This window comes from Mustela nigripes, chromosome 2 (genome assembly GCF_022355385.1).
Source record: "Mustela nigripes isolate SB6536 chromosome 2, MUSNIG.SB6536, whole genome shotgun sequence".
Taxonomy (NCBI): domain Eukaryota; kingdom Metazoa; phylum Chordata; class Mammalia; order Carnivora; family Mustelidae; genus Mustela; species Mustela nigripes.
Window position 1 is genome coordinate 87,569,516 of NC_081558.1, and position 18,558 is coordinate 87,588,073.

General features: G+C 43.6%; 1 protein-coding gene across 1 annotated transcript in view; it reads left to right on the forward strand.

The window, feature by feature from the left end:
* COL6A5 (collagen type VI alpha 5 chain) overlaps window positions 1–18,558 on the forward strand; it is a 97,686-nt gene that overhangs the window by 25,076 nt on the left and 54,052 nt on the right. Inside the window, exons 8-21 of the mRNA XM_059390908.1 lie at window positions 1,977–2,308; window positions 2,422–2,503; window positions 5,189–5,331; window positions 5,911–6,003; window positions 7,526–7,579; window positions 9,366–9,437; window positions 9,774–9,800; window positions 9,911–9,955; window positions 10,045–10,098; window positions 11,974–12,036; window positions 12,949–13,014; window positions 13,469–13,522; window positions 17,544–17,579; window positions 18,065–18,127. Coding sequence (XP_059246891.1) covers window positions 1,977–2,308; window positions 2,422–2,503; window positions 5,189–5,331; window positions 5,911–6,003; window positions 7,526–7,579; window positions 9,366–9,437; window positions 9,774–9,800; window positions 9,911–9,955; window positions 10,045–10,098; window positions 11,974–12,036; window positions 12,949–13,014; window positions 13,469–13,522; window positions 17,544–17,579; window positions 18,065–18,127 — 1,184 coding nt within the window. The remainder of the gene's footprint in view (window positions 1–1,976; window positions 2,309–2,421; window positions 2,504–5,188; window positions 5,332–5,910; window positions 6,004–7,525; window positions 7,580–9,365; window positions 9,438–9,773; window positions 9,801–9,910; window positions 9,956–10,044; window positions 10,099–11,973; window positions 12,037–12,948; window positions 13,015–13,468; window positions 13,523–17,543; window positions 17,580–18,064; window positions 18,128–18,558) is intronic.

Sequence of the window (18,558 nt, forward strand, 5' to 3'; positions counted from 1 at the left end):
GACTTATTTCACTCAGCATAATCTCCTCCAGTCCCGTCCATGTTGCTACAAAAGTTGGGTATTCATCCTTTCTGATGGAGGCACAATACTCCATAGTGTATATGGACCACATCTTCCTTATCCATTTGTCTGTTGAAGGGCATTTTGGTTCTTTCCACAGTTTGGCGACCATGGCCATTGCTGCTATAAACATTGGGGTACAAATGGCCCTTCTTTTCACTACATCTGTATCTTTGGGGTAAATACCCAGTAGTGCAATTGCAGGGTCATAGGGAAGTTCTATTTTTAATTTCTTGAGGAATCTCCACACTGTTCTCCAAAGAGGCTGCACCATCTTGCATGTTTGTTTTTGATTTAACTGCCGCCTTCCTGGGGCCTCATTTCCCCGAGATGTCCTGGCGGCTGGCTGTAGCTGAACATATTTTTTGAAGAGTGCTCAGTGAGAACAGACTTCTCCTCTGTTTCCAGGAAGCTTGGGATTAGCTAGCCTCCCTCAGAGGTGAGGAAAAAGGTGCAGAGGCTGGAGGAGGTCCTGGGTTGTGCCCTAAGGTCAGTCCTGACCCCTCACTGCAAGCCAGGCTTTGTGCCTCTCTTACCACCGAAAGTCAGTCTCCTAATTCTGCCTCCCTCCACTTGTGGCAGGCCTAGAATAATGCCTTGTGTCCCGTGGGAAGTAAGTGAAACAGACTTTGGCTAGTTGGAAGCTTTATTATTTTAACTTTGTCAAACCATCTTGTAAGGGACTCCATGTTCCTCTGTGTCTCTGTGTTGTGTGTCTGTTTGAACCTATGTGTGTGCATATTTTCTTCTGCTTTTAATGATGGCATTTGTATAATCATAACATAGTAAAGATTTGAATTTGCCCTTAGTGATTATTTGATTCCCAGAAGTCAAAAAACCAATGGCTGTAAAGGCCAGGAGGTAAGTGAGTCAAGAGGGGAGAAAGGGAAAGAAAGGAAGGGACAGCAATGAGCCATCTTATGGGGAGGTCACTATTTGCTTCAGGTGAGAGTCACCATGTAGGACTCAGGTTCTGTACATTTGGGCTGGGAGTTGAGAGGATGACATCTCAGGATATAACATTTTGTGTAATTTGTACAACATGCAGAAATTCCTCAGCGTGCTCTGGAGTCATGACTGAAGCCACTTCTTTCACAGATTGGGTTGGTCTTTCCAAGCCCTCCAGATGGTCTAGGCGGTGGAAAGGGCACTGGCATTGGAATCCAAAAGCCAGGGTTCTTGCTCTGGTGCAGTAGTAACTTCCAGCCATCATGGTTTCCTTAGTGATAAAATGAGCAATAAGGCAGGGTCAGAAGTGACCAAATGGCAACTTACAGCTGCATCGTATTGGTCCTGTCTGATGTTGACAACTTGTTAAAATTAGTTGACAGCTTTTACAAACTGAAAATTGCACATGAAAAATGGAGATTTCAGGCTTTCCTTGGGAAAAAGAAAGGCAATCTGATTACACCAGACCCATCTCCTGCATGGCTACTCTCAGTGGGAACTGAGTAGTGAACAGACAGGGTTGTTATTCTCCTTCCGTTCTCTTTGCTCTCTGTCCATCTAACTCCTTTACATTATCCACCCGGCCTTTGCAACCATTTATGTTTGTGACATCTGGATTAAATAATCCCTGAGGATATTTCAAAACTTAAAATGTTATGATTATATGAATCATAATTTGTCATCATTAAAAGAAAAAATACGCATGTGTGCACACGCACATACACACACACACACACAACCAGCCACTGAAATGAGGCTAAACCATGATTGGAACTTGAAATATTTGAAAGAGGAGAGAGAAAATACCTGTGTTGATCAAGCAGCCAATATCTTCCTTCTTGAACACTGGGTACTAGGGACCCTCCAGTCCTGATCCATGCCATGACCACTCTCCTTTTTTCTGCCTGGTCTGTTCTTCCTTACTCTTGTCTACTCATTAATCTGGCCTCGTTTCTTTTGGTTTCCAGATTGCTTTATGGACATAGTGGTCGGGTTTGACATTTCCACTCACCTGCTGGGGCAGCCATTGTTCTATGGCCACCCCCTACTGGAATCCTACCTCCCAAGCATCTTAGAGGACATCACCTCCATCGGGAGGGTCAGCTGTGGGGCAGGCACAGAGGTGCAGGTGAACGTGGCCTTCAAGGTGAACAGTATCACTGCCAAGTTCCAACTCTACCAGAGAGCAATATTTGACAGCCTGCGGCAAGTCAATGTCGATGGGCCAACTCATCTGAATGCACAGTTCCTGCAGTCGCTGTGGGAGACCTTTAATGATAGAGCTAAATCCCATGGACAGGTACTCTTGTCACATTCAGTCTCCCATCTCTGCATTCTTTCATTTGTTTCGTCCTCCCCAAATATATGTTTCATTTTCACATCATCCCATCCTCTACTTTTCTCTTCCTCTAGGTTCTACTCATCTTTTCAGATGGTCTTAGGGGTGAAAGCGAGATAATGCTTGAAGATCAATCAGACAGGCTCAGAGCAGCAGGTACAGAATTGCAAATTTAAGTGGTACAACACAGAATGTGCTAATGAGTCCCTTCTTACTCAGGTGTGGTAGATCTTGGGATCTGTCTGGCCATTGGAAGCAGATGCTGTTGGTGCCTTCCCAAACCCCCTTGACCAGCCTGTATGCTTATCCCCCAGATACTGCAAATGCCACAGCCATGTACATTTTACCTGTGACCTTCTACAGTCTTGTGGCCTTGGCTGACCTGAACCTTGGAGTAGGGGGTGGGTTTATACAATGTCCCACCTGGAAATGGAAGGGGGACAATCGATATAGGGATAGAAAACATAGCACCCTTCCTCAAGTGGGTCAACTCTGATACAGTTTATACACCAGAGTCCTTCATGAGTCATATCAAGGTGAAGACTTTACTGAGACACATTCTTGCTTACAACTTCTCCCTCCCCTTCCTCTACCTCTTTTTCCCTCAATAAACCATGTACACACAAATTCTTCTCTTAGATTATGGTTCCAGGGCTCTTGACCTAGGACAGTCCCTACTGTTTCTGATTATCCATGTGAAAGCCACATTGATCTTGAAAAGCATTTCTTAGGAAATGCTGGGTCCCTAGTACCCAGCCCCTATCTCTTGTCCTAGTTTCAGACCAAGCTGGAAGCTAACTGCAGAAGTTTTGAGAAGCTTATGCAGTGACATGAGGCTCCACTGATTGTCAGATGAGATGTATTGTTTGAGACTTTCTGGGTATAGACCCACATTGGTTTCTGGGGTTTAGTGTCCATGGGCAACCTCCCTAGAGGCCACAAAATTTCCGGCTTGATTGCTGGGTTGTTTTGTCCTCTTTTCCCACTGTTCTGAGTACATCACGTTCCTTAGTACAACCTCTGGTCCTTTATAGGATCTGGCTCCTCTCCCCACTCTTACCTTCCCTCACTCCCCACACTCGGCATCTCTGGCATACAGAGCCATCCCCTTCTTCCTTCAGCACACTTCCTGCCTCGGTCCCTCAGGCCCCCATCCCTGGCATACAACTTTCTTCTACCTAGAACTCTCCCAGTCCTTCTCCACTTTCTGTCTCTGATTCTCTACCTCGACCAGCTTTCATTTGTCCTTCAGGATTAGTGCAGGTATCTCCCAGAAACCTTCCATGACTTTCTAAGACCAAGTTGGGAGCTTCTCCTTTAGGCCTTCAAAGCACCTTGCCATTCCTTCTCAGGACAATTTCCACTTCTCAGAGCAGCCATTTGATTCCTGTCCACCTTTTCCATTGGACTGGACTTCTGTGAAGGGACAGAGTGTGTCTGTCCTACTCATCTTGTGTCCCTGGTATAGTGATTAATACACAATAAGCTGCTAGTAAGCAAATGTTTGTTTAATGCAAGGATAAGTGGAACAAATGGACTAGTGAGCAAATTAATGAGTGAGTGAATGAATGAATAAATGGAATCCTGGCTATGGTCAGGAGTTCACCCTGGGCTTTCTTCAGTTTCGCAGGGCCTGGGCCCCCAGGGGTGTTGAGCCATGGAGATGACTTTGAGAACTATTATTAATTTATATTCAGAAAAATTCAGAAAACCTCTGAAGATGAACAATGCCCTATCTATCTACCTACCTATCTATTTATTTTTATTAACATATACTGTATTATTTGTTTCAGGGGTACAGGTCTGTGAATCATCAGTCTTACACAATTTACAGTGTTCACCATAGCACACACCCTCCCCGGTGCCCATCACCCAGCCACCTTATCCCTCCCACCCCCTTCCCTCAGTTTGTTTCCTGATATTAAGAGTCTCTTATGTTTTGGCTCCCTCTCTGGTTTCATCTTGTTTCATTTTTCCCTCCCTTCCCCTATGATCCTCTGTCTTTTTTCTCAAAGTCCTCCTATTAGTGAGATCATATGATAATTGTCTCTCTCTGATTGACTTAATTCACTTAAGTCAATCCATTTGTTGCAAATGACAAGATTTTGTATTTTTAATGGCTACATAGTATTCCATTGTGTGTGTGTGTGTGTGTGTGTGTGTGTGTGTGTGTGTGTATACCACAACTTCTTTATCCATTCAACTATTGATGGACAACTAGGCTCTTTCCATAGTTTGGCCACTTTGGACACTGTTGCTACAAACATTGGGGTGAAGGTGCCCCTTTGGATTACTACATTTGAATCTTTGGGGTAAATACCCAGTAGTACAATTGCTAGGTCATAGGGTAGCTCTATTCTTAACATCTTGAGGAACCTCCATACTGTTTTCCAGAGTGGCTGCACCAGCTTGCATTCCCACCAATGTAGGAGGGTTCCCCTTTCTCCACATTCTCGCCAACACCTGTCATTTCCTGACAGGTTAATTTTAGCAACCCGACTGGTGTGAGGTGGTATCGCACTGTGGTTTTGATTTGTAGTTCCCTGATAACAATGCTCTTTCTTAAAAATTGCTTTCAAATACCTAAGAATTGCATCTATCAAAACTTGGTGGTGAAGCGTTAAACACGGTTTTCTGCTATTGTTTCTCTGTTGGGTTTGAAGCCTAAACAAGCAAGCAGGCCTGTTTGGGTCTTCATATGTCAAGAGTCCTGCTTCTTCCTATGTTTCCTTTTCCCTTTTCTGATTCTCTGAACATCACTTACCAAGTAGAAATACAACAGGCTTTCTTCTCTTTCACATGCAACTCCTTTGGTTCGGATCTCTTACATTTACTGACTAGGACTTGATGCTCTGCTGGTGGTGTCCCTAAATACGACTGCCCACGATGAGTTTTCCAGCTTTGAATTTGGAAAGGGATTTGATTACAGGACTCACCTGACCATTGGCATGAGAGAGCTGGGCAAGATGCTGTCACAGTACCTGGTGAGTTGTGGAGCAGAAATGCAGTTATTCAAAAGGCCATCAGAATGAAATTGGAATTTTGTTGAGTATTTCTAGAGACCTCCTTGCTTGCCTCACTAACTAAAGTACATGGCCTTTAGTAGATGAAAAAGTGTGAAAGACCAGAGCAGCAGCATTTTTGTTTTTGAGGGTCCTTCCCTCCTTTATCATCTCCCCAAATGAAGGCACGGGCATTAAAATCAACAACAACAACAACAAAAACAACCAGCCCCTAGTCACATAGAAAAGCTTCCAGCAGTTTATGCTGCAGTCTGTCAAGGACGAGCCAAGCAGTCTTGTGCAAACTTGGTCTGTGGCCATCTGTGGGGCAGGTGCCCTTTCTATAGAGAGATCATTTTCGGGGAGAGGAGATGCTGTGTTGTAGTTGCTAGCTCAGTGTCCGGTCCTCAGTATGAAGCTAAAGAGCCCCACTGATCCTCTGCAGCCCCTCCCCCACAGAGAGAGGATAGCTGTGTAGGTGGTGCCTTAGGATCTCTGAATACAGTTCTTAATGCCGAGAAGTTCCTGACCGTTGTTGCTCACTCAAGTTTGCTTTTCTAGGGAAACATTGCAGAGAAGACTTGCTGCTGCACATTGTGCAAGTGTTTGGGGGATCCAGGTCCTCGTGGATCCCGAGGACTGCAAGCCATGAAGGTGCCATTCAGTTGTGAAACTATTTTATCCAGTGTGCCTTGATTTGGTGGGTGGGACTGAGGCCACGCATTGCACTTTGCTGTCTTCACTCAATGCCGATGTACTTGCTTCAGACATTTATTTCATGCAACTTCTGAGGTGTAGGAGGCCAGTTTCGAAAAGGCTTATTTTGGATACTGCTGTTATGAATAACTCCCATTTTTCCTCCATATCCTTCATGACGTTGCTCCTTGGTTTTGCCATTTGTACTTTTGCACCTTTGCAGCTTTGAACAGTTTGAGGAGTGCAAGAGGTTTTGGAGACCGTGGGGAAGGCTATAGTTCATCAGCAATGAGTGAAATTGAACCACAAAAAGAGCAAGGCATTGCAGATTAACAGCCCTTTAAAAAACGAATTCTAGAAGATTCATTACACAATAGCGTAAATAAATATGTCACAGTGTCTTTGCTAATGGAATGCTCTAAGGTGATGAGGATGAATGAACCGCAGGTACATACACAACATGAATAAGTGTTATAAATACAGTAATGGTCAAAAAAAAAAAAAGCAAGATGCAGAAGAAAACATATAGTATGATTCCATTTATAAAAAGTTTGAAAGCAAGCAAAACTAACCAATCATGTCTAGGGATGAATAATTCAGTAGTGAAGTATAAAAAAAAGCCAAGAGTGTGACCCCTGGGGTGTCGGTGGGAGTGCTTGGCATTGGCTGGGGTTGGAGGAGAGCGGCGAGCTGTGTCCTGTTTCTTGGTCATGGTGGTGGCTACATGGACATTCACTTTATAATAATTAAACCATGCCTTTAGATTTTTTTTTATTTTATGCACTTTTTCAAATGCAGTTTGATATCATAAGTAAAGGAGTTTTTTTTTTTTTTTTTTTTTTTTTAAGAGAGTAAATACTTACTAATAAGTTCTGCTCTGCCTATCCGTGGGTTCGTGATCTTGGCCATTTTACTGAGTTACAGTGCTTTGTTCAGCAAAGTTTCCTCTCCCCTCACTTGGCTCTGGTTAGTCTTAGAGTTACATTCCGAGAGCACAGCACAGGTGTACTGAGCAGAAAGTCGGGACCTTTGTTTTACGGTGAGGAAAGCAAAGCCCTGTTGAAATCTTTGCCATAAATAAGCCACGTGGCAGAGGAAGTGATGATCGCCACTGAAATATATGTAACCTCACTGGGAGAAGTGCTTCTTTTTCCTTGAGCTCTCAGAAGAGCAAAAGGAAATAAAATGATCTCACTGGAAATGTGATCGATTTGCCTTCTATGAGGCAAATCAGTTGTAGTGGCTACAGCTGCCTACCACACAGCCTCTTGGGCGTAGGAACCCCCCAGACACCCTAAGCTGCAAAGTCATCTCCACAGGTCAGACTCCAGCAGGAGTCTGGGCTTGTCAGATTCTCCCCCAGACTCACAGCCACCCCTGGAGACACTGTGACCAAGTTGAAAGGAGGCAATTGTCTAATGATTTCATAAGTTCAGATTGAAGGAAGCTGACCAAAATATATTTTTCTCTTTCCTCCTAGGGTTTTGCAGGTCTGAAAGGCAGCAGAGGACACAGGGGAGACGACGGAGACCCCGTAAGTTTTTCTGACCACCCCCAACACAAGCAATGATTTTCTTTTGCATGGACAGCTTTATGTTCCTACAGAAAGGGTTTGTTTATATGGGGTGTTTTGGTGGATTTGGAAGAAAATGGGTTTCTCCTTCACCCCTTTTTGGGGTCTGGATCATGAACACTCACCAAATCTACTTTTGCAGGAAAGGAGGGAGCAGGCTTGCCTACATGTTGCCTAGCATGTTTTTTATTAGTGGCAGGGAAGAGGGCATGGTCCTGTCTGCCCTGTGCAGGGCGCAATAGGGCTGACTACTAGTGAGGGGCCGTCTTCAGACCTGGAGCTCAGTGCTTAGTGCACGGGAAGGCACGGCTTCATGGGTCCATGTAACACAGAGGTTTTCTAATCTCAGTCTTTGTTTGACCCTTAAACCAGAACTCTCACATGGTTCATCAGTCAAATTATGAGGATAGATTGGAAGGAACTGAAATACTTGAGTGGCCCTTTTTGGGGTTGGGAAAGTTCAGGAAGCATCCAGCCTGCATCTCCATCCCCTTAGAATCGAGCTAGCTCTCCACCAGGGCAGCAATATTTAAAACAAAATTATATCATGCCTGGGCAGGTATAATTAAAAGCATAAGCTCAGTTAAACAGCCAAAGGCTGACCTAGACATGAAACCCTAGCAAGACATTTAACTTCCTCTCAGTCTCCTGATCTACAAACAGATAATATTCCTCTAAGACTCTAGTGTTGACCTAGTTTACAAAATGACCACAAAGGGGAATGCCCTAACCCACCTACCCCATGCTTGCAGAAGGGTCTTAGAGCCCACCGATGCAGCGTAGAGGACTTTGAGTGTGAGTGTCTGGCCACAAGCCCTCATCTGGCTGACAGTCCTGTCAATAGGAGGTCACAATGTTTAGTATCTCTCAGTGTCCTGTGACCATGAATGAGGCCTCCTGCTTTCCTGGGAGTAGCCTCCAGAATAAAGAAAGCAAAGCAGGAGGAAGGAAGGTCCCTTCTCACCTAAACTACCAGGGAGGAAATAACCAAGCTCTTTGCTAAACAACTATTTATCCGAACAGCAAATCCTAAGCACCCACTTTACAGCCGGATCTGACTGAGCCAGGCGCAAGGGACATAATTGGGTAAAGAGAGAGTGGGGCGATTCCTGTCTTCAAGGAGCACCACATTTCTTTTCTCTGGAAATTCATTTTACTCTAGAATTTTCCTGTGTTTAAATATTTCCTGGGAGAAACAGGATTGATGGTAGATGCTCACACCATTGACCTTGAGCACTCTTCCCTCAGTGGACGGTCTGACTTTGGGACTCTTTCCCCTGGTGGTCCTTTCCATGAGCACTTGCACTTCTAGTGGCCACTGCTGCCAGAACTCAACCCATTCCATCAACAGCTTCTACTCAGCTCCGGTCCCCCGGGACCAGCTGGCTTCAGAACCACCAGCTGTGCTGGCTTCTCCAGGGCAGCGCTGGGACCTTGGCTACCACGCTGGGGCCAACGTGTATTACTGGAGCCTTTGAAAGGGGGCTGGAATGTGACACAACTTCCAAACATTTGGCTGTGCCGTCTGCTGAGGACAGTGAAGCCACGGGACTCCATGTGATCTTGGGTCTGTAAGGAGGCCTGGAAGGTTGATGGGGAAGATGTGTTGAATAGAGGGGAGAGCCAGAGGTAAAGGAATGCATTTGCAGAAGGAAGAGCTTCACTTCTAAAGGGCAAACTGCTGGCAACTTCTGACAAAAGAGTCACTGTGGTGACTTGACTTACCTGTTTGGCTGCCTTTTCTTAGGGAAGACGAGGAGAATCTGGACCCCCAGGAGATAAAGGGATTGCAGGATGTCCAGGGGAGCATGGTCAAAAGGTGAGGCTCTGCTAGAAATGTGATTTTGAATTCCCTACAACATGCTCTGCTGTCTCTTCTTCTCTCCCTCCCTTTCTCTCTTCCATGCCCCCCATTGCCGTTCTCCAATTACATATCTATGTCTTCACCTGTGGACTAATTCAACTTCTTAGAAATCTCAATGAGTTCAGAGCCTTCATTCAATCCCTTTTATTGGTTTGTGCTTAGAGAGCCAGAAGCAATTAAAGAAACACAATTGCTTCTTTAGGGAGGCAGCCGCTGCCTGCTCCAACAGTCTGTGAATCCAACTGCTGTCTGTCTTTGATGTGTCAGTGAGAGAGAATTTGTCTTTTACAGGGAATCAGAGGATTTTCTGGAAGTAAGGTACTGTAGTTGTCTTCTCAGTCCAATCCGATTTCCTGACGGGATTAGCTTCCCATTAAGCACGTGACAGAGCCCTCCTCTGACCCGAATGCACTCCTGTTGTCCCTCAGGGAGAACAAGGAGAGGATGGGGTTGCCGGACTGGATGGGGAAGAGGTAAGCCATTTTTCAGGTATCATAACATGGTCAGGAGGTTGATGTATTTCTCTTTAAATGGGAATTTTGTTTTCCTTGAATTCCTTTAGGGTTTTCGTGGATTTCCTGGGGAAAAAGGAGAAAAAGGTGATCCAGGATCTCAGGTAACACTTTCGATACATCAAAGAAGGAGAATTTGGCAACAGGGACAGTCTTAACTGATGTGTGCCAGTGCTTCCTAGGGAGAAGTGTGACAGCTGACCTGACCATGCAGTGAAGTCCTGTTACTACTGAGTAGATGCTACATCCCCATTTGGGAATTTTCAGAAATTCCAGAGAGAGGGAGTCAAGGCATACAAGGTTCTTCTGTGGGCATGTTCCTCAGAAATCTGAAAACGAATGTTTTTGCCTGTCAGTGGCTTCCATGTTCTCTTTATTGTACCAGGGGAAAAAAAGAAAACAACATAAAAGGCAAGAGAAAAATACAGAATTATTTTGATGACCTCTCTGTAGCAAATCACAGTGAAATTTTTTTTTATTTTAAATTCAATTCGATCTTTATTAACTTGTGCCTACCTGGTTCCAAACAGCTGTTTTTTTGTTCTGATCCATTTATTCATCCAATATTTTTGAATACCTGGCATGTGCCAAGCACTGGGTTATGTGCTGAAGATTCAGAGATGAACCACACTTCCTTGTCTTCAAGGATCCTGGGACATTAGAAGACTGACATATTAATAGCCAAAGACAGTGCAGAATATGTTTGAGGCCATGTTGGCCCAGAGAAGGCACCTAACGCAGCAGAGTAGGGAGGAAGTCCAGGAAGTCTTCCTAGAGGAAATGATCCCTGAGCTGAAGATGAGAGGCATTAGCAAGACATGGAGGAAAGGCATTCCAGACAGAGGGAACAGCATACGCAAAGACATGGAGGCTTGGGGGTACTGCAAGTTGAGCATCAGAGTACAGGTAGATGGAGGTGAGGTTCTAGAGGTAGTGGGAAGAGATTGGGAAGGCACTGGTAGGCCATGTGGAGGACTTGGGCTTTTAACCATTAAGCAATCAGGTGTCTTTGAAAGATTTTAAGTACAGGGACCACACATGAATTTGCCTATTAGAACTATTACTTGGCAGCGGTGTGGAGGATGTGTCAGAGATGACATAGATACAAGGCATAGATGAGAGAATCTGGAATAATCAAGGTGAGAAGTGATGAAGCCTTCAAGTAAAGCAACGTCAACGAGAACAGACAGAAGACATATTAAGGACATAGCAGGGCCTGGGCTGGAATGAGCAGCTAGAGTGCAGGATTTAAGAAAGTACTCCTTCTCAGAGATATGCAAAGTGTGAGTGTCTCCCTAAATTTTGCATCCTAGGTGACTTGCTTCTCTCACCCCAGTTCTGTCTCCAGGACATAAGATCTCTAGATCTAGGTGACCAGAAAAGCAGGAAATGAGGAGTCAGTCAAAATGCCTTCAAGTGCCCTGGTTTGGCGAAACTGAGTTGGGAACACTTGAGTTTGAGGTGACATGTGGAATACTCCTGTGAAGGTTTCCAGTGGGCAATTTAATTATAAACATCAAAAGTTTCTAGACTGGCTTCGATGTCCAATGTAATTCTCACTCCCAATACCTGACAATTTAAATTCAAATTAGTGACTGTAAAAAATTCTGTTCTTCATTTGTCCCAGCCACATTTCATGTGCTCAGTAGCCACATGTGGCTAGGGGCTACCATATTAGACAATGCAAATATGGAGCATTTCTATTACTGCAGAAAAGTTCTGTCAGATGGTGCTATGCTAGATCATGAGAAATTTCCCATTGCTCAGCCTCCCTATGGATAATCCTGACCATAGGCTTAAAACTGCACTGAGTGCTGCCTAAGAAGTTTGAGGAAACTGACTGGGAGAGAGGAACATGGATCATTTTGTCCGATTAATTTTCTTGCCTCCAAAACACACATTTGACATTTTAACACCATTATAAAACCCTCATACAAGCTAACTCAGAAGCTCATATTCTTTTTTTTTTTTTTAATCAGGGCAGCCCGGGTTCCAGAGGTCCCCCTGGGGAATATGGGGAGAAGGGCTTCCCAGGAGATTCTGTAAGTTACTTGGGTCTAGTTGGCTCTGAATTGCGTAGTTGCTCCAAATTCCTCTCTCCTTTTCCTTGTGTCTCCTGCTAAGCTGTAGATGAAGGCTTGTCTTGGGATTTGGAGTAGTAGCTGTTGACTGAGAAGTAACTGCTATGGAAAAAAATCTGTGTGCATCTGACCTTGGCTGATTATATTGGAAATTTGGAACTGGGAACTAAAGTTCCATCCTAATTATCCTTAATGTTACATTGAGACTTTCAAGTTCATTTTGGGGAGAAATTTTCACAATGTTACTTATTGGGCTTCTAATCTTACAGATTCCCTATTTGCAGACTTGATCAGAAAGGAATCTTATTGCAGCGCTAAGGAAGTAGTGTAAGCATGTTTTGACTAGTGCATCAGTGACGGTGCCAATACAGAGAAGAGAAAATCATCATGGTTTCATCAGACAGTCATTAGCAAACACTCTTAACACTTCATTTGTCACCAAACCCTCTTCATTCAAACTTAGGGAAATATTTTCATTTTTAAAAAAAAATCTATGAATTTCAAATATGGAGAATTTTCTCTCACTTTTTCTCAGTTAACCCAAATTAACACAAGATAAAACCAGAGGAGGAGACAAACCATAAAAGACTCTTAATCTCAGGAAATAAACTGAGGGTTGCTGGAGGGGAGAAGGATAGGAGGGGTAGGGTGGCTGAGTGATGCACACTGGGGAGGGTATGTGCTATGGTGAGTGCTGTGAATTGAGTAAGACTGATGAAACACCGACCTGTACCCCTGGGGCAAATAATACATTATATGTTAATAATTTAAAAAAAACAAATTAGCTTTCTATTTTAAAATTATACCATGGTATGTGAAAAAAAAAAAGTTAATATTTCTTGGTTCTAAAATCCTTTTTAAATCTTCCTCCAGGGTGATCCAGGACAAAACAGTAACATCAAGGGACAAAAGGGCTCCAAAGGAGAACAAGGAAGACAAGTAATTGGATCCATTTTACACACATAGCATCTATAGATCTATTTATATATGTATGAATAACTCATTCTGTTACTGAGCTGAGACTTTCATAAAGTCTAAATTAATTACTTAGTCAAATATGTATCTCTTCTATAATTGAATAACAACCCTAAGTTCAGATTTCAAAGAGCCTTATTTCCTAAAACAAGACACATCTGTAGTGGGTTATAGTTCCACGGGTAAAATTATTAAGTTTCTGGCAGGTGATATTATACAGGGAAACTGATAGTTAGCAGTGCACGTTGCTATGCCATTTTCCTCTTTAACAGATACAGACCCAGTAGTGTTAATATGCAGACAGGTTCTAGCGTGACACATTTGTTCTACTGTTTTAATAGTGCATGAAGTTTTTATGCTGATGTAGTTATTCAGAATCTTATCCCTTACAACCTTGGGGAAACAATTATATTTCTAGGGTAGAACTGGACAGAAAGGAACACCAGGCAGTCCTAATTCCAGAGGAAATAGGGTAAGTATGTTCTACGAACATTTATTTTCCCTCCTTTTCACCCAAAGGTGCCACAGAGGCATTCACAATATTTGCCAGTGCAGAGTTGGCTGGCCCAGGGCTGATACATCGGTGCTATTGTCATCTGGGGCCAGATGATATACGGGGCTATGATGTGCTTTTATAAGATGTGTCAGAGCAACGCTGTTTTCTACCCACTAGATGTCAGTAGCTCACGCCCCCCCAAGTTGTGAGAGAGAAAATGTCTACAGATTTTGCCAGATGTCTGGGATGAGGGTAGTGGTGAGGGCAGAGGACAAAATCACTCCTTGTTGAGAACTTCTGTGACAATCTGCCTTCCTCTTTCCGCCTTCCAGAAGCTTCAGAATACCTTTGGAGACAGTAGGTGCCTCTAACACGAAAGCCCTCCTCCAGTAGCTTAGCATCTTTGAGCTTCTCTAAGAATATGAATTGGATAAACATACTCTCTTTCTCTTCAAGTGTTGCCAATGGGAAAGAAAAGTCACTGATAAATTATTCCTGAAAAACACTGGTGACTAGGGCCAAGCCTGTGGCAACCTCTAGATTCTAGGACAACTTTGTAGCATCTCATGTGATACCAAGCCTAAAACAGGGATTTCCCCTTCTTTTTTAAGAACAAACAAGAAATCACTTTTTTTATGGACTACTGAAGTGAGAGGTGACATTTCCAATGTGTTAGAAAACCTTTTATTGGGCACCTCGGTGGCTCAGTCACTTAAGCGTCTGCCTTCAGCTCAGGTGGTGATCCTGGTGTCCTGGGATCGAGTCAGGGGTCCGGCTCCAGGTTCTGTGGAGAGCCAGCTCCTCCCGTGACCTCTGCACCTCCCCCCACCCTCTGTCTCTCATGAATAAATAAATAAAATATTAAAAGAATGAAACCCTTTTATCCTGCACTCAGAATGGAGAGTATGAAAAGACAATAATGTACAGCACCCTAGATCTATTTGACCCTAAGCTTTGTTCAAGAGGGAACCGAAAATAGTTGGCTTCTTTTTCTATTACAGACTTGGAGTCTTATCACCTTGAAGGCTGTGGCTGATTGCCTTTCTCTCTGGAATAGATAGTGGAGGAATGTGTTTTAATTCCTTTTGCCTTTGTTTATCTTGAATCATAGTTCTTAGGGATAAGATCTAGTCAGATGGCTTAGGCTTCTTGATGCTTCTGGTAAAAATTCTCTGGGACTCTGCCTGTCTTCTCCATATGCAAGAATTAAAATTAACCAGAGGAAGCAGCAGAGCAGCAAGATACACTACATGAGATAAATTTTAAAGATACGTACGGACTTTTGTTGGTTTAAGAGAAAATACTCTTAGTTTGAGATAGCTTTGTAACTGTCACCATCATTCAGGCACCTTTTAAAAAGAGATACTGGAGTGGGGTCGGGGGGTTTACTACTTGGACAAACCAGCCAATGACTTGAAGTCACTTCAGAGACAGGAGGCTCTCAGCATCCCTCTCCTATCTTCACCGGCTTCCGCACCAAGCTCCTACCTTTGCAATCACTTTTCTTCTGAACTCTTCCCCCAGCTCTCCAGTGAAGGCCAGAGTTCTCTGTGAGGGTCAGAGGATCTTGAGTAGATAGATTCGGAGAACACAAGCAAGCGTGTAGGACACTGCCTCCTCTGTGATAGAAGACCCTTACGCGGGTTAGTTGTGCCAGCTGTTGCCAAAACAGTGGACTGATGTACTGAGAACCAGACGACTTGAAACGACAACATTACAGGCCCCTTGTTTTTGGCCTGCCACACACAAAAGCTTATAAATAGTAGTACTTCTAGCATTTATTCTGTACCGGGTCCTGATCAGATCACTTTCAAATATTAAATCTTCCTAAAAAACCTACTAGATAGATACTGTTATTATATCCATTTTATAGAAGAGAATAATCAAGAACCCTTGAGCAGCTTGCCCAAGACCAGGATAAGTAGCAAGTAGCAGAACTGGGGTTTGAACCCAGACCATCTCACTCCAGAGTCCAGGGTCCTAAACCCCTGGCTAAGGTGTATTGCACAGTTATTCTGCACCGCACAGGCTTTAAAGGGCAGTGTTGAGCTCAAGAGTGCCGGACTTCTAAAGACACGTCCCTAACCACTGTGCAATATTGTCTGTATGCAGAATAAATGCTCTTTTACCCTTTTTAAAAAAAATTTCTTTTCAGAGTAACAGTATTCATTGTTTTTGTACCACACCCAGTGCTCCATGCAGTACATGCCCTCCTTAATACCCACCACCAGGCTCCCCCAACCTCCCCCCACCCCCGCCCCTTCAAAACCCTCAGGTTTGTTTTTCAGAGTCCATAGTCTCTCATGGTTCACCTCCCCTTCCAATTTCCCTCAACTCCCTTCTCCTCTCCATCTCCCCATGTCCTCCATGTTATTTGTTATGCTCCACAAATAAGTGAAACCATATGATAATTGACTCTCTCTGCTTGACCTATTTCACTCAGCATAATCTCTTCCAGTCCCGTCCATGTTGCTATAATGGACGAAGGGATAAGGAAGATGTGGTCCATATACACTATGGAGTATTATGCCTCTTTTACCCTTTTTAATGGAGTTATGACATCACAGGGTAACAGTGGCCTCAACTGCCTTTTGCTAGTTCTTCTCTGCTTTCGTATGTCAAGAGCTTTATTACATACATCAAGGTACAAAGAGCTGACAAGGTACAATGGGTAACTTCTCCCAAAGTGCATTTGCATTTTGATAGGAGAGTCCCTGAGTGGGGGAAGCAGAACCCCAGTGGAAGAATTCCAATCATCAGCCGACCTGGTAGAGATGATACTTGGTTAGGAAGTTCATTCAAAGGAACTCCAGAAGGTAGGCAGTTGAAAGAAAACCGATTCTCAAATGATTTCCATGGCTACCTTTCTGAATGCATGAATAGAATTTTTAAATTTATTTTATTATTATTATTATCATTGATTTTTTTTAATATAAATTCAATTAGCCAACATATAGTAAATCATTAGTTTCAGGTGTAGTGTTCAATAGTTCATAGACTTTTTTAAAAGTCTTTAGGAGGACACATGATGTAATGAGCACTGGGTGTTATATAAGATGGGTGAATAACTGACCTCTATCTCTGAAACTAATAATCCATTATATGTTAATTAGTTGAATTTAAATAAAAATTTTAAAAGATGAAGTCTTTGTCTTGTACCTAAAGTAGTCATAGTTAGTTGCTTATCACAAATTGATGGTTGAGATGCTCCACAGCTTGCTCAAAGGAGCAGAGGTGAGGAGGCCGTGAAGGAACAGATTTTATTGTTGCTGTTTAGGGGGAAAGAAGTTAGGATCTAGGGTCTGAATCATCTGCGTTGATCACTCGCTGGAAAGGACAGGGTGTGGCAAAGGAGCCACTAGAGGGAGAGCCTGAGCTGGCAACGTTGGAGCTCGCTTCTGGTTAAGTGCAGATTTCCCAGCATCAGAGATCAGCCCCTTTCTCAGGTGAGTGTGGCAGTGCCATTGAACCGCCATGTAGTTGAGCAGACCCTCAGCCGTTTCCTTCTTGCAGAATTCCATGAAAACAGACCTCAGTGGGCCCATGAGAAGCGTTGAATGTAACAATTTCTATTCTCCCCTGAGATACATGCAGGGCCTCGGACAGAGGGATGGACAGGATACAGCTTATCCTCACGTAGGAAGCCTCTGATTAGCAGACAGTACTTTGTGGGATTTGTTGAAGAGGGGAAGATAGAAGACAGCTTCTTCAGAATGATTTGATTCTCTAAACAGCTTCCTGAATAATTGTCAGAGGCAGTTAGATGAGCTGGATCTGTAATGACTTTCAGATTGGTTTTCAATCAATCCCCCAAATGTTAGTCTATAATGAAGTGCCCAGTGTGAAAACTTGTCTTTGGGAAGTGCCTCAGGGAAGCCACTTCTGTGAGCTACTCATTACTTATGTCTGTCAGGGAATCAAACAGGCTGGTCTGCCTCTAAAGCATGCTCCATCTGGATACATACACAACACTAACACTTTGCCTTTTCTGTTCCAGGGAAGGGAAGGCCAACGGGGGCCCCCAGGTGCCTCGGTAAGTACCCTTTACCTCCTGCCCTCCGTGGTAGACAGTTCAAGGAGGTTCCTCATATGCAGATGGCCCTGGGAATGAATGAGCATTTGACAAGGACATTGTAGGAAGTGCAGAGCGTGGGACATGGCCCCACCAATGGAGGGAAACACTAGTTCAGCTGCCAGAAACTGGACAGGCCTGGCCTAAGGCAGAACCCTCTTCACAGACACCCCCTAGACCAGAAGACCTGCTGTCTGTTTGCCTGCTTTTCACCCACACTGCAGATCGACTGCACAAGGGCGCCATTCTTTACTAGAATCAGAAAAGATCTTGTGTTCATTTTTTAGTATGGGAAAGAGTAAAATCCTAGGCCAAGTAAGGGGTGAGCCAAGATTCAGTCACAATAGTACCCATGTACTATATATTATAGTACTAGATAGTATAAAGAGAGAATGTATATGGAAACTGTATGGAAAAAGTGTTAACACTGAAAAATTGTTCACCAGGGCGAGCCGGGAAATCGTGGACCTCAAGGCCTTCCGGGAACCAACGGATTACAAGGCCCACAGGTGTGTTCAAGAATTTCCTAAATATTGATAAATAATGCTGGGTTATCCTGATGGGAAGAGGGTTGGTAGTTCTGTATAAAAATAAATAACTGAGAAATGTTGACTCTGCTCCCGCCTTCTTCCATGGACCATGTTTCTGGAATTCAACATTTCCCATCATGGGAGAGTGATTTTGTTCCATCGAACCTGCTCCTATTTTGAACGGAGAAAATGGATGCTCTTGCGTTCAACACTGTTGTTATCAGCTTGTTAGTAATAATGAATTATTAAGACCTTAGTATTATATTAGTAATGAATATCAGAATCAACAAATTGGTTTTCCTTAAGGGAAGGCCTGCACACAGATCCCATGAAGGAAAGTTAGGAATTGGAAACTATTATTTAACTAATCTAAAGCTAATTCACACAGGGTGAGTGTCCTTTTAGAATAT